The 16,807-nt window shown below is 38.5% G+C and overlaps 1 protein-coding gene across 6 annotated transcripts in view; it reads left to right on the top strand.

Annotated features, from left to right (window-relative positions):
* The window catches only part of TASP1 (taspase 1), a 249,705-nt gene that overhangs the window by 108,585 nt on the left and 124,313 nt on the right, over window positions 1-16,807 (top strand). For 5 of the 6 annotated variants that reach the window (XM_017517441.2, XM_017517445.2, XM_017517443.2 and 2 more), the window contains 2 exons: window positions 4,028-4,147; window positions 7,376-7,454. In XM_017517441.2, the coding sequence (XP_017372930.1) occupies window positions 4,028-4,147; window positions 7,376-7,454 (199 nt within the window). The remainder of the gene's footprint in view (window positions 1-4,027; window positions 4,148-7,375; window positions 7,455-16,807) is intronic. The other variant, XR_001821353.2, reaches the window with a different exon arrangement.

Below are 16,807 nucleotides of genomic sequence, written 5' to 3' on the forward strand. Positions count from 1 at the left end.
AACCTAAAATGCAATAAAATAAATAAATGGGAAAAAAAAAAAAAAAGACTGAGAGATGATGTCTCTTAGCAGATTTCAAAGAGTACAGATTAGAGGCTTAATTTTCTGGTGGGAAGTGCCTTAACTTTGTATTAAGGGATTTATTCCTTTTAAAGTAGTTTACATATGTTACTTAATTCTTATAATAACTATATAATAACCATCTCTAATTTGGGACAGAGTAAACAGGGGTTACTAATTTATTGCTTACTTCAAGAAAGTTTTATTTCAGTGTTTTCTTTAACACATGTAACCTCTATGCTAAGTTTATATACATGCTTATTTTGAAGAGGACTATGGTTTTATACAGTTGCTTTTTAGTTATAATTTTATCAAAAAAGTAATACAAATAACATATTTTAGTCAAGGACAATAAGTATATATGTATGCGTGTAGTACACATATTTTCAAGTATTTATAGAGTGTAAAAGTGTAATAGTAGCTCTATATAGTAACATTCATTGTATGCTTTTTAACCTTTCTAAGATTTCATTCCTGTACAAATGAGCTCTATGAAAGTATTATGGCCAAAATACCAATGTTTATCTTTCACCTAATTTATCTGCACGTCATAAAAATGCTTAAATATTACTTCATCATCCTTAAATTTGCTTTGCAGTATGTGAAGTCTATGAACTAATTATTGAATATTTATGAAGTAATCCTGATTTTTTTTCAGGTGTTACAGGCTCTTAGGAATATTTAACTTAATTTGGAACAGCTTTCTCTATTTTTTTTTTCATGATTTTTCATTTTTGAAAACCAAGAAACAGTAAATCCATCTATGTATAGTCCAGATATACTGACATCAGTTTTTGTATTTTTCTATAGGAGTTTGGTTAGGCGTAAAAGTTCTCATGATTCACAATATCCTGATTGAAATGTTAGGAAAATTGCTTCACAGAGAATGCATATCACTGTGTGTCCCCTCTATAAAATTCTATTTTACAGAATGCTTGAGTAGCAGCAGCAGTTGCAGTTTGTAAAAAAGAGCTAATGAAAAATACCCTTAAGAGAGTAGATTGTAAGCATTCTCACCAGAAATAAATGATTATGTGAGGTAATGTATACACTAATTAGCTTGATTTTTGCCATTCTACAATTTATGCCTGTATCAAAACATCATGCTACTACCATAATATATATAATCTTTATTAATTAAAATAACAAAAATGTAAAAAAGAGACATACCTTTCCCTCAAAGTTTCGACGGTAAAATAGGATAAGAGTCACAATTTGATTATTTACCAGAAGCAATTTTCCTTATCTGGTAGGCCTAATGAAGACAATAACTTTACATTATGCCTTACTAGGGCTAGGGGAAAAAGTATGTAAAAATTTCCAGAATTTTATAACAAAGAATAAAGGCAAAAAGTACTGGCATATGTCTCTCAATAAACACTCAGTATTTCAAAAAATAATCTTGGCCGGGCGCGGTGGCTCAAGCCTGTAATCCCAGCACTTTGGGAGGCAAAGGCGGGTGGATCACGAGGTCAAGAGATCGAGACCATCCTGGTCAACATGGTGAAACCCCGTCTCTACTAAAAATACAAAAAATTAGCTGGGCATGGTGGTGCGTGCCTGTAATCCCAGCTACTCAGGAGGCTGAGGCAGGAGAATTGCCTGAACCCAGGAGGTGGAGGTTGCGGTGAGCCGAGATCGCGCCATTGCACTCCAGCCTGGGTAATATGAGTGAAACTCCATCTCAAAAAAAAAAAAAATCTTAAAAGAATACCCTTTCTTGACTTTTTTGTTATTGTTGAGGAAAGTTACTTTACAGTTCATTTATTTGTATAAGATTTGTTTGTTTTTTAAAGTGAAAGATCAGTATTTTAAAATATACATACCAAATCCATGTATTATAATAGTGGTGATATGCTGTCAGTTGATAGTTAAGCAAGATAGAACTTAAATCTTTTATACTGGTATAATGTTAGCTGTAGGTAGTTTTAAGTTTCTCCTTCAGCAGTTGTGTGCCTCTAAGTACTTTGCTTCAGAATGAATGGAGCAGGTATTTGGTGGATAATGATGCCCTGGGGTGGGATGCTGTTACATCATCAGCATAATGTGGAAGATTGTTAGATGTATAGCCTTGGATAGTTTCCAGATTCTTCCATCAGAATTTGCATTTAAACAAGTTCTCCTGATGATTTGTGTGCACATTAAAATTTGAGAAGCCTTCCTAAAGAAGACATCAAACTTGCCATCTGGGGAACTAACACTTCTGTACCCGAGATTGCAAGGATATACAGATTTAGAAACTATTTATTAGAATTATAAAACAAATATTCCCCTTAAAACTATATTTCTCTTTAAGATTACCCATCTTTTCTGTAGTAAAATATCTTTAATACATTTCTATAGTGCTCTTCTTAATCTTACTTACCAGAGAAGATAAACTTTGCTTTGTCCAACCTGAATGAACAAGTCTGGCTATTGTTAAGTCTTCCCTAAGATAGCGACAGCATGTGGATTTGCGTGAGGTCAAAGCTTGTGAAATGGAGATAGAAAACTGGCCCTGACATTGGAATGGCATGGCATGTTATTCACTATTGGACATGTTTTGTAACACCAGGGTTACAGATATCCTGTATCTTAATTAAAAAATAAGTATGTCCTGAGTGTCTGTTGCATTCAGGGTGATGTGGAATGGATCAAGCCTTTCCTCAAGGAGTTTATGGTCAGGCTAGGAAGTATTCTTGAAGGCATCTGCCTTGAGCAGAACTATGGCATTCTGAGATATGACCATGTGGATTCATTGGCTAGACTTTCTCCAGCTGTGGTTAAAAGAGGGCTTAGTAATATAGCATTCATTTCAGCCAGTTAAACATTTCCTGTCAAAGTAAGTACTGTCATAGTGTATCAATATACTTAAGGGAAGTTAGAATTTAGAACAAAAAATATAAATTCTAGATGTAAATACCTTTTCCTAACAGACCTGATGTAAAATTTTGTTGTGGCACACTCTACTTCTGAGTTTTCCAGTTTGCTTTAGGGAAAAATCTCTTGTTTGAATTCTGCTTCCAATATTTAGAAACTCTTCAATGTTGCTCAGCTTCTGAGATGGCCCCAGGAACTCATTGACTTTTCTGGTGATGGCCTTAGTGTGTCATTTTGCTTGTTAGAGATCCCTCAGTACCAACCAAGTCCTGTTCAGTATTGTGAGCAGGACCCTTCTTTTTAATATATAAGACTTTTTTCCTATGTTTTTTTTTCTTGCCTCCCTTAGTCATTATTTCTATCCAGTAGTGTAGTATTTGTCTCTCTTGCACAGGTGACCCAGAAACTTTGGAAGTAGGAGACAGCTGCTCATAATCACTAATGTCACTAAGTGCTTTAAACATGTCAGACCTGGGACAAAACATCAAAACACAAAGATGCTTTCTAAGAACACTTTTCTGCCATACAATTGGCAAGCATATTACTGATATAGGAGAGAGGGGAACTTGCCAAAATGTTTCTCACAAACAAAGAGTTGTAAGAGAAAAATGACAGTGTGGTATATGTCAAGATTGTAAATGCCATTTTATTCATTTATTGTGTGGATTGTATTTTTATTAGATGCTTGTATAGAATACTTAGAGATATACTAACAAGGGTATTTATTGGCTCATTTATGCCACAGATCTTTTCCTCTACACATTCTCAAACATGAACTTAATTCTTGAGAATGAAGAAACACTGTTGTATACTGAAATTTATATTAAATTGTGATATTTCCTTCATTAAAAAGATGCTATAACCTTGTTATTAGAGAAAAGCAGCAGGACACCTTTTGTTTGGAATTTTTGGTGGAAAATACATTTGGATTTAAATAGAATTTAAGTGGCAACTTGATAATAGATAATTTTAGGAGATTGCTCAATGTTCCGCTTAAAGATTAGTTTAGATTTTGTCTTGTCATGATTATACAGAAAAATGCTATGTAGTCATATCAGATTGTCCCACGCCATGCCGAGTGAATACTTGTGCCACTTTTGCTCTGCAGGAAAATGACTCAGGCACTTTGGACACGGTGGGCGCTGTGGTTGTGGACCACGAAGGGAATGTTGCTGCTGCTGTCTCCAGTGGAGGCTTGGCCTTGAAACATCCGGGGAGAGTTGGGCAGGTAAGTAATTATGGGTTTTTTAAAGTAACCTTTCACAGTAAAGCATGGAATTTTTAGCTCACAGTTTTTTAACCAGTAGAAACATTTTTTCTTTAGAAAAAATGCATATAATTGTTTTTGAACATCTAGTATAAATCATCAAACAAATACCCTTTTAAGATTCTTTTTAAGAGAACCTATCTCATAGTAATTGGTTTGTTTCTCATCTTTACAATTGGTGATCCTAGTTTTGCTACTTTCAGCAGGCTGGGCACTGGCCTGGGCATTTAGTAGACATTTAATAAATGTGTGCCGGTTTCCATTTTCTCTCTGTAAATATCACTCTTTTTAGGAACAAGCTTACTTGATTATACTGCTTGCTTTTTAGTTGGAGAAATGATTTCAGAGTTACATTTTTAATTTCCTCTATTCCATGTATGGTGACCTTTGGCCCTTTACATCCCTCCTCTAATCAACCATTTCAGCCATTTTATAAAACAACCAGTATTTCAGGTCACCAACACATGATACCACTTAGAAAATCTAGAAATGAAGATGGTCTAATTTATGTAAAAATTTGCTTGTTCCCAGTTCACTTGCACATCCTCTTCACTTTGCCTCTCCGTCCCCCATCTCTAATCTTTGGTTTTATACTGAGAATGAAATTTAACATTTCATTTGATCTAGGAAGCTTTCTGAGGATAAACCAATTTTGGCACATTGCTTGTCAGCTTCATAAATATTTGTTAAGTGAACAAATGAATTGGATACTCTCATGGAGCAGCTGCAAGGGTTCATTTAAACTCAATATTTGGGTGGCATCTTATAGGTGGAGTATGTCTTGGTATGCTTTGTGTACTTTGTCACATTTACTTTGTTCATGATAGCTAGCACCTATTTGAAACAGAGATCGAATTCATGGAGAGTATCACCACACACCCCTAAGTGATATTGCTTGATCTCCCCTAAGCTGCTTACATTCCTCGACTAGGAAAAAGAGGAAGGGAAGAATAATTAGTTTTGTGCTACTCCGCCTGGCGTACAAGGGGCTGTGTAGGGAATGATTATTCAACATGTGTACAATGCTTTGAACTCACTGTAAATGCCTTTGTTTGGTCATGGTATTTTTTTACATCATAAAGTCATGTGTATTTGTCAAGTTTGCAATAAGAAAATCAAGCTTGGCATATCAGATGCAGATACCCTAGTAGAGAAAGTGAGAGAAAAGCCAGCAGAGCCACCCTTGATGCATTATAGTCCCCGTGACTTTCTCACGTTTTCTGTTTGTTTTAGTTAGCAAAATAGCAAAAACAGAACCAAGGATAGTTCTGGACTATGTTAGCCGGATATTACATCTAACAGTCTTGAAGCCATTCTGCCCCTGCACATAGAACTGTCCTAACAAAAGAAATACTTCTGTAAAAGTTATGTGTTGATTTACCTCACTTGGCTAGTTTATGAATACATAGCTTCTGGAGCTAGAAAATCAGGAAAGAGTGTGGAAGAAAGGAGTCAGAGGGCTTATGGGAAAATGCAGTTGCTCAATTGGATTATATTGCTTGGATAGAGAAGATGTAATAAACCTGAAATTATGTAAGTATCAGATGAGAGGTAAAGAACAATTCTTTTTCACAGGTCCAAATGAAACAAAATACAAAAACAAATTATATCAAAGTCTAATTATTTTTTAAGTGTGCTGAAACTAGATACTTTTAATGTATTTTAAATGTACAATTATCTATTTAAAAATTTTAGCATATTACCCTGCTGTAGATATGTGATAGCAGTGCAGATGGTGAATGGCAATTTGAGGCCAGGTGTGGTGGCTCACGCCTGTAATTTTGGGAGGCCGAGGTGGGCAGATCACTTGAGGTCAGGAGTTTGAGACCAGCCTGGCCAACATGCCGAAACCCTGTAGAGGAATAGAGAAGGTGAGCGAAAAGCCAGCAAAGTCACCTTTCATGCATTATAGTCCTCATGACTTTCTTACTATTTTCTGTAATCCCAGCAGTTTGGCTCATGAAAGATGGTGGATTACCTGAGGTTGTGACTCTGAAACCAGCCTCGCCAACACAGTGAAACCCCATCTATACAAAAAATATAAAAATTAGGCCAGGTGCAGTGGCTCATGCCTGTAATCCCAGCAGTCTGGGAGGCCAAGGTGGGTAGATCACTTGAGGTCATCAGGAGTTCAAGAACAGCTTGGTCAACATGACAAAACCCCATCTCTACTAAAAATACAAAAGTTAGCTGGGCATGGTGGTGCAAACCTATAATCCCAGCTACTCGGGATGCTGAGGTAGGAGAATTGCTTGAACCCAGGAGGTGGAGGTTGCAGTTACCTGAGATCTCGCTACTGCACTCCAGTGTAGGTGGCAGAGTGAGACTCCATCTCAAAAAACAATGAAACAAAAATTAGCTGAGCATGATGGCTGACACCTGTAATCCCAGCTACCTGGGGAGGCTGAGGCAGTAGAATCACTTGAATCTGGGAGGGGTAGGTTGCAGTGAGCTGAACATGCCACTGCACTACAGCCTGGTGACAGAGCAAGACTGTCTCCAAAAAAAAGAAAAGAAATGGTAATTGGAATTGGACTTATTTGCGTCTTTAGCTTACTGTAATAATTAGAATTTACAATTTGGACATGAGAAAGGAATTATTCTATTTTACCTATTCTCCTAAACTTCATCCCACCCCCACACAAATAGGCGGTTGAGTTTACTGATTAAGTGTGGACCTTTGATTCAGGTAAACCTCTTTTTTTTTTTTTTGAGATGGAGTTTCACTCTTGTTACCCAGGTTGGAGTGCAATGGCGCGATCTCAGCTCACCGCAACCTCCGCCTCCTGGGTTCAGGCAATTCTCCTGCCTCAGCCTCCTGAGTAGCTGGGATTACAGGCACGCGCCACCATGCCCAGCTGATTTTTTGTATTTTTAGTAGAGACGGGGTTTCACCGTGTTGACCAGGATGGTCTCGATCTCTTGACCTCGTGATCCACCCGCCTCGGCCTCCCAAAGTGCTGGTAAACCTCTCTTCTAATCCCACCTCCCCACATACCATTCCCCTTACTTTGAACAAGTTACTTAACATCTTTAGGCTCCACTTTCCACCTCTGTAAAATGGGGTTAACCAGCTTCCTTATAATCATTATTAAACGAGGCTTTATTAGATAGCTATGATTTCTGTTGAGAGTTAATAATTACATATGATATTTCTGAAATATTGTATCCATTTTCCTTTTTCCCCAGGCTGCTCTTTATGGATGTGGCTGCTGGGCTGAAAATACTGGAGCTCATAATCCCTACTCCACAGCTGTGAGTACCTCAGGTATTTGCTGCTTTCATAACCATTTTTCATAACTTCAGCCTTTTCAACCACTTAATGATAAAAAGCAATATTTGTAGGTAAACATAGAGCATGTGCTATGACGGTGTATAGACAGAAGCATGGATGTGGGAAAGATCTTCAGTATTTGGGAGGTTTTAAGGATTGTTTAGTATCACAGTGTAAATGCTTTGCTAACATTTTCTTTTTCTTTTACTTTTTTTTTTAATTTTGACTTTAGGCAGAGTCTTCCTCTGTCCCCCGGCTGGAGCAGTGGTGCAATCTCGGCTCACTCCAACTTCTGCCTCCCAGGTTCAAGCTATTCTCATGCTTCAGGCTTCCAAGTAGCTGAGATTACATGCATGTGCCACCACGCCTGGCTGATTTTTTGTATTTTTACTAGAGACAGGGTTTTGCCATGTTGGCCAGGTTGGTCTTGAACTTCTGGCCTCAAGCGATCCACCCTCCTTGGCTTCTCAAAGTGCTGGGATTACAGGCATAAGCCACTGCACCTGGCCCACTAACATTTTGAGTACAACTCCGGAATTAACTATGGCTAATTATATTTTTATAGGTACATATTTTTTTCTAATGATCCATGATCGTGCCAAACTTAGGTCTCAAAAGACATAAAAGTAGCAGGCCGTTTTGAAAATCTCTTGAGTTAAATGTTGACATAACGCTTATAAGGTGCATTTCCAAATACATAGTTTATGACAGTCCTTGAACTATGCTTTCAGTATAATACAGCTCCTCTTTTTATATCTATATTATAAAGGCATTATCATTTAGTACTAAGAGTGTGTGTGTGTGTGTGTGTGTGTGTGTGTGTGTGTGTGTGTATGTGTGTGCAGGGGATGGGGAATGGTGGACATGGAGAATTTGAATAGGCAGAATGGTTATTGTCTATTTCCTGACTTTAATCCTGCCTATGCCAGATGTACGTGAAGCCTTTTTACATTATGTGGTGATACCTCTGGTTGAAAAAATAATACTGATTCATTCCTTTTTCATGTTATTCCTCAAGTTACAGTCCTATCCCTTCCTCTCAAAAAGCCTCAGGCTTTATCGGGAGAGTGGACAAAATGGCTTCCTTTCCTACCTTTCTCTCTCTAATTTCTTACTGCACTGGTTTCTTTTTTTTTTTTTTTTTTTTTTTTTTTTTTTTTTTTTTTTTTTTTTTTTTTGAGACGGAGTTTCGCTCTTGTTACCCAGGCTGGAGTGCCTTGGCGCGATCTCGGCTCACCGCAACCTCCGCCTCCTGGGTTCAGGCAATTCTCCTGCCTCAGCCTCCTGAGTAGCTGGGATTACAGGCACGTGCCACCATGCCCAGCTAATTTTTTGTATTTTTAGTAGAGACGGGGTTTCACCATGTTGACCAGGATGGTCTCGATCTCTTGACCTCGTGATCCACCCGCCTCGGCCTCCCACAGTGCTGGGATTACAGACTTGAGCCACCGCGCCCGGCCTTCTTACTGCACTGGTTTCTGCCCTACCACATTAACAAAGCACCCAGTCCAGTAGCCCTCTTGTCCTGCTTTCTGCCTACTCTTTTTGCACTCTCTGATGCAGGTGACTTTTCTTTTTGCATGTAGCACAGATCCTAGAACTCTCTTGGTTTGCCTGCCTCTCTGACCCATTCCATCTTGACCTTCTTCACAGATTCTTATTCCTCTGTCCTCCCATTGCCAACAGCCTCAGGACTGGGCCTCTGGTGAATTCTCTTCATCTCCCTGACGTGCTTTCTCCTGCTGATTTCTTGTTACTCCTGGTGATCTCATGTTCTCTCTCGGATTGGCTTCCATGTCTGTATCTACCTTGGACTTTTGAGGTGCTTGTCAGTCCTTTCTGACTTCCTGGTGAACATGTCCCTGTGAGTGCTGTGTATGCATATCAGATTCATCAGGTTCAACAGAACATTTTATTCTTCATCCCCACCCTGTGCCACCTTTCTCCTGTGTACCGTATCTCTTTTATTGCTCTTACTCTCCTATCTTTTGCTCAGACTTGAAATCATGGCACCAGTCGCATATTTGTGGTCTCTTTCTTCTCTCCTGACTGTTCTTTCAGACTCATATTCCCATGCCTTCCTATCTTAGCAGCCTCCTGACCTAGCTCCATTTCTTGCATCAATGGAAAAATACGGTTGTGAGCAATTGTCCTATCAGGAGAAGTCTAAACATGAGTCAATGTTAATTGAATCCATACTAATAAAATTATCAAAAATTGTTTTTCATCATTAATTTTTGAAGAGATGAGCATAATGTAATAATATGAGTTAATCTTTAATTTTAATTTAATATTGGTGGTACATGAAAACCTTTATGCATAATGTTTACAGATTAGGCTGTGAACCTCATTTAGTATGGCCCTGTGTCTATGGAAAATTGTAGTAATTCGAACAAACCAAAGACTAATTTATGGTTTCAATTTGATTTTCCCAAAGAAATCTCAGTTGGAATCATGTATTATAACAGTTTTGTTTTGGTTAATATGATGTTCAGTGAGATAGTTGTTGTTTAGACATTACTTTCATATCTAGTAGGAGAATTGGATTCTATTTTAAACTGAAATCTTGAGAGCCTGCTTGCTTGTGTCAATTTGAAAAAGAGATTTCCAACCCAAAGAGATTGTTCACCACTCCTCTACCCTTATTTTAAAATTGGTGGTGTGCCAGTTGGAATAAGAACATACTTCATGGATTTGATTCTAGTTAGTAGAATGCAAGGAATGGGTAGGTAAAGTTAAAATTATAAAATTGAGATTTTTCTCTATTCCTTTTGAATATGTCCTCCTTTGCCTGTCCTGCATCAGTTGGAGATAGTTTCATATGACTAAAGATACCTTTAGCTTTCCAGTTTTCATGACATCCAGTACAGCTTTTTAACTTACATACCCAAGCTTGTCATGTCATACTCTTTCCAAGCTAAAAGACTAACTACCATCAGCCCACAGAACCTGGGGATGATGGAGTAAATCTGTCCACTGGACTTTGTGTGATTGCTTCGCTCTTGTTTCTCATGGGCCTGTTGCTATGAAGTTGACAATGGAAACACATGGCAGAGTTGGGGGATCAAGTCAGAAGAAATGTAGAGCACTAAATTTTGCAACTGTTTGACCAAAATAAAGAAGACTTGTGCCTTAGGCTGCCACAGAAAACTGGAGACCTGGCCTGCATTTTAGGTTTATATATCTTAGAAGGTGCTAATTGAAAGGCAGAGAAAAGGTAGTTAGTTATGGTTAGGATAGGGCTCTCCCAAGGCCAGATGGTTGATTTGGTCCTTAGCCTGAGGGATAAACTCTAGCATCTTGTTCTCATCACTGGGTGGGAAGAAATGAGTAAGGGCTGGGGACAGGGGTGGGGTAGCAGGAACTGACCTTTCAAACTCTGACTAATGTTCTGGCATCATAGGAATTTGCCTAGCTGGCGATAGAGTAGAGCAGACACATGGGTTCCTGTCCCGACTCTTGCAGATCCACTAGCTATGGAGCCTGGGAAAGGGGTTATTTGTGAAACCGGAATAATATCTACCATTACTGTGAGAGGTAAGTTGACATATAGAAGGCTCTTAGTGCATTAGTGCATTTCTTGTCCCAGAGTAGGGGCTCAATGCTTACTGTATTTCATTGAATCTAAGTCATCATATTTTATCAGATACAACATTATTTTTATATCACAAAGGAAACAAAAACTGTCAACGTATAACACACTGACTTTTCATCACTTAATGCATGGTGTTTGCTTTATAGGAAAATGTAGAATTAGGGATCTTCCACCAGTGAGAAGTGTTTGCTCCACTGATAACAAAGTCATGCCTCTTTGCCATTTCCGTACCTTTCTATGTGTACAGTCATTTTTAATTTGAATTCTATATCATACTGTAATCCTTCTGAACACATTTTAAACAACAGTTTAACCAACACATGTAGTTCCAGCATGGCACATAACTGAAGGGTCAACAAATGGGAGCAGCTTGCATCTAGAGGCAGTGGCAGCTCTGTTACCACTGCAGCCTGGAGGATAACATGCGAGGATGCCATCAATTATAACATACCTCCTGAATCTAGAAGTTTAAAAATGTGGAAAAAGTATATTTTAGAACTGATAAATTATAGTAAAATCTTTTCTTATTCTCAGCTTTTTCTTGAAAATAAATAATTTGTTTCAGGCTCTCTTAAGGCAGTAAGATAAACTCTTGAGGAAAGGAGGGCTGTGGGTATATTTGTGTCTCCTGAGTACCTGGCACACAGCCTTGTATAGGGTAAGTGCCCAGTATACAAATAAAAATGAAGAAATGCATGTGTGGCTCCTCCCTCTTTGACAGGAAAGCTTACTTTTTCAAACAGATTATTTACCATGGACTTTCTTTAAATAGGCTTTTAAAATATGATTCAATTTGCCAAATTTGAATTCACACATAATTTTTCAGTAACACATCAAATGCATAATATAAGATATATCTGTGATCTGTCTCTGACTCTGGAAAGGAAGAACAGATTGAAGATTAGAAGATTAGAAGGAGGGGGGAAAAAGCAAGAGATTCTTTTTTTTTTTCCTTTTTTTTTTTTTTTTTTTTTTTAAGACAGATTTTCTTTTTTTTTTTTTTTTTTTTTTTTTTTTTTAAGACAGAGTCTCACTGTTGCTTAGGCTGGAGTAAATACAGTGGTGCGATCTTGGCTCACTGTAACCTTGGACTCCTGAGGTCAAGTGATCTTCCTGCCCAGTACCCCAAGTAGGTAGGACTACAGGTGTACACCATCACACCTGGCTAATTTTTAATTTTTTTGTAGAGACAGAGTCTTGCTGTGTTGCCCAGGCTGGTCTTGAATATCTGGGCTCAAGTGATCCTCCTAGCTTGGCCTCAAAAATTGCTGGAAACAGTGAGTACAGGGGTATTGATGACAATTGACTAAGGTCAGAAGATGTAAGCTTCATTCCTTCTCCTTAAAGTGTTCTGGCATGAAGAAAGACCTGCTATCTTGTTTCTGCTGTGAGGCCAAAGGATTTCTGATTTTGTCACTTCTTTGCTTTTCAAGATCTTGGCTCTGGGCATTTCTAGAAACCTGAGGGCCGAGAGTGTTGTGGTCAGGACTTGCTAGTAGTAGCTTTGAAGGTAGATCAGATTAAAAAAAATACACCTATTGAGAACAGCCTTATCCCTCTGTATTTCTGAGCTAGTGATTAGTTTCTTCCTCAAGGGCTGGGAGAATATACCATTCCTTTTTGATTTCTCGACTTAATGAACAGCCAGAAGTCTTCCTCTGCTCCTCTGTGGGAGATTGTCTACTGGACTGTGGTAGAAAACTTGTGCCCAGAGACCTTTGTCAGGAGGACATGAGGCAGCCTTCTCTGTGAGAGGGGAGCTATGTGACAGCAGGAGCCAATGGGAGACAACTGCTGAGACATTTACAAATGCCATGCAGTCATTGCTCTCTAAGGGTGTGTGGAGGAATTCAAGGCAGGCAGGAATCCGTGCCTCGGCTTCTATTTAGCAGCAGTCGTTCTCTTTCTTTTGTTCTCTGTGTGTCACAGGCACTCTTGGTGAGTACAAGCCTTATTCTACTGAGGACTCAGTGCAAATCATCTAGGGTTCCAGTCTTCCTTCTATCTCTTTCCCTGTTTCTAAGCAACCCTTCAAGGTGAAACCTCAAGGAATTTCCTATACTCAAGGTTTATTATTTTTCTTAGTTCTCTTCTGTCACTCACTTTTATTCTACTTCAGTCAGGCCTTCCCCCCTACCACTCCACCAATTTGTTCTTGTCAAGATTAACAATTACCTCTAAAGTCATGTGATTATCTTTTAGTCCTATAAGCAGCATTTGACACGGTTGCTCAAATAACTTGCTCCTCCTGTAAATACTGTCCTTAATAGACTTCCAGGGGACTACACTCTCCTGTTTGTCCTGCCACCTCACTGTCTGCTCCTTCTCAGTCTCCTTTGTTAATATTCTTCATCTCTTTGACCCCTCAGTGTTGGAGTGCGTCAGTGCCTAGTCCTTGAACCACTTCTGTCTTTCTTTGTATTCCTGCTTCCTTGGTGTCTCATCCAGTCTGACGGCTAAGTACTATCTATGTGCTGATGATTCCCACAATTTTATCTCCAACCTGGGCCTCTCTCCAGAACTGAGTTATAATCCAAATGCTTATTAAAATCTCCACTTGTATGTATAACAGACATCTATTTAGCAGGTCAAATACGAGCTCTTGCCTAACCCTAAACCTGTTCTCTTGAAATATTTTCCCCACGGCAAGTATCAATTCCAGTGGCTCAGGTCAAAATCTTGGGTTCATCTGTGACCCTTTTTTCTATCTCACTCACATCCAGTGTAACAACAAACTCTGTCTACTCTCTTCTCTGTGTCTATTTAAAATCTGACTAATTCTCAGCACGTTCATGGCCACCAAAGTTCTATGGTGCCATCATCTCTAATCTGGATTGTTGCTAGCCTCCTAGCTGATCTCTTGCTTGTTGCCCCTTTCTTTATTCAGTTCTCAACCCTGGAGTTGATGTTCAAACCATATTCAGATGCTGTCATACCTCTATTTTGAACTGTTTAGCCACTTTCCATTTTAGTAAATGGGAAAGCCAAATTCCTTATGAAGGGCCTGTAAGGCCTTCCCCTCAGACTTTAGCTCTTGCATTTCTTCCCTTGCTCAAACAATTCCAGCTATGTTGGCTGCCTTGCAGTACTTCACACATGCCATGCATACTCCTGCCTTAGGGCCTTTGTCAAGCTGCTACTTCTCCTTTAGCTCTTCATCCTCAGCCAGCATTTCCTGTCTCCCTTTCATGTTTTATTTTTTTTCCCATAGCAAGTATCATCATCTAATATTTTATGTCTTAAAACTATTTTTCTTTTAAGAATTTGGTTTTATTTTCTAATTTGAGTTGTCCTTTATTTCTTTTTCTTTCTTTTAATTTCAACTTTATTGTAGATCCAGGAGTATATATGCAGGTTTGTTATATGAGTATGTTCCATGATACTGAGGTTGGGGTATAAGTGATCCCATCACCCAGGTCGTGAGCGTAGTACCCAATAGACAGTTTTTCAACCCTTGTGCCTTTTTTTCGCTCCCCACTCTAGTAGTCCTCATTGTCTGTTGTTTCTATCTTTATGTCCATGTGTACCCAATGTTTAGCTGCCACATGTAAGTGAGAACGTGGTATTTGGTTTTCTATTTCTGCATTAATTTGCTTAGGAATACGGCCTCTAGCTACATCCATGTTGCTGCAAACGATATGTTTTTTTTTTTTTTGTTCTTTTCTTTTTGATCCACGGTCAGACTCGTTACCTATTACGCCACTGGTACGTCACGTTTTTTTGTTCTTTTCTATGGGTGTGTAGTATTCCATGGTATATATGTACCACATTTTATTTATTTTATTCACTGTTAATGGTATCTAGGTTGATTCTATGTCTTTGCTATAGTGAATAGTACTGTGATGAACATGTAAGTGCCTTGTCTTTTTGGTAGAACAATTTATTTTCCTTTGAGTATATACCCAGTATGGGATTGCTGGCTCAAAGGGCAGTTCTATTTTTAGTTCTTTGCTATTTTATTTTTATTTTCTACCCTGCTCTAAGGAGTTGGGATTTTCATCAGCCTTGTTCACTGATGTGTGAATGTTGCTTATCACCTAGAACTGCTGAATGAGTGTGAATGAATATGAATGACAAATAAATACATTGTGGTGGGGTGAGCCAGTGAAGCCCAGGTAAGTGAAGGCACAGGAAGGCAAATGAGGGGCTAAGACTAGTATATTCTGGATAAGAGCAGAGGATACCTGAAGATGAAAGTTGAGTGTGAGGGGTTTGGTGCTTAATTTGTGGTCTTAGGTGGTAGTGTTTAGACATTTTCTTCTGTATGAAAGGGGTACTCTTGAGTAGGGAGATACTCATATCTTTAGAAGATACATGAAGATAGCTGTTTCTTCTCTGAGATTGTTCTGGAATGATGAGCAATGATCTAGACACTGAGAGGCAAAACTAGTCAAGGAGTTAAATACATTGCTGTTTGTCCTGCTGGAGACATCCAGACTATTTAGTCCACTTTGATTCCTTAATCTGTCTTGTTGGGCAGGCTGACACTGGCTTCTTAGAAGTTTCTCGTCCTCATGAAAGAATAAATCTTCATAATTTTGTCACACTCAATAAGATTCTTAGAATGCTGAGAACAAGGAGCTGCCACTGGAACTGAAACAATTTGAGACATAATATGTAGGTTTGGAAATAATGCCATGGGAAATCTTTTTGTGAATTATGACTTCTAGATGTGAGCCTAGATAAAACCCTAACATTTGTAAACATTATCATCTTCAAAGCACTTGACTCTTTGGACTGTTTGGTTATTGGGAATGGGAAAAATATTATTCATTTACATGTAACAGAGTATATAAACTACCAGCACATTTCTAAGAACTAAAGTGATTACCTGGGATGGGAATTCTATTCTGAGATTGTTGTATACTCTAATTAGGTTACTTCATATCTGGTTAACTTTTAATATACTGCTTCTTGCTTTGTACATCGGTAAAGTCACTGATGGTGTAAAATTACATAGAATTCTGAATTATGCCAGATCATTTTCTAAGAAACCAGTTCACTGTGACAGCAATTGACATTTAATGAGGGGATTTTTCCCTTTCATTCAGTGTGACATGTTACATGTATATCAGAGATTTTAAATGAATAGATTTTTTTTTCCTGATTGTGGTATAGTGCATGCTCATTGATAGAATTTGGAAAATGAAACCGATAATTTTTGCCATCCTGTGGTAGTCACTGTTAATGTTTTTGGTGGATTTTTGCCATTAAACAAAAGTGGAAATACTGCTTAGCTTGTATTGCACTTTGTTCATCTAATATTTTGTAATGAACGTTTTTATGTATTATTTTTCCAAACATAATTTTAAAGGATATGCAGGATGTCTTTCTGTGCATCATGAGTTTAGGTATTTTGCTCCCCAGCAAGATGACTTGTAATTGGCCTCATGCAATAAAACACCAGCTGTTTTAGAAGCTCTTATTCTATGTCCTGGTCTGGTTATGATAAAGAGAATTAAAAACATGGTCTTTGTTCTCAAAGGACATGAAAGCTGGGGCCTTGGTAATATAGGAAAGCTTCTTGCCAATGTAGAAATATGTTGAAATATTGGCTATAGCAAAAAGGCCTGTTAACACCGAATGAGGCTCTGCTGCATCCATTCACCTGGGGAATGTGCACTGTGATGCCTCCCAAAGGTTCACTTGCAGGTGCCTCAGTGTACCTGATGGCTTGACTATTGTTGCAGCCATTAGTACATCTCCTCCCTTCTTGCCACTTTTCTCTCCTCAAATCTCACCAAAACCAGTT

The sequence above is a fragment of the Cebus imitator genome, unplaced genomic scaffold (genome assembly GCF_001604975.1).
Source record: "Cebus imitator isolate Cc_AM_T3 unplaced genomic scaffold, Cebus_imitator-1.0 Scaffold632, whole genome shotgun sequence".
NCBI classification, from domain to species: Eukaryota; Metazoa; Chordata; class Mammalia; order Primates; family Cebidae; genus Cebus; species Cebus imitator.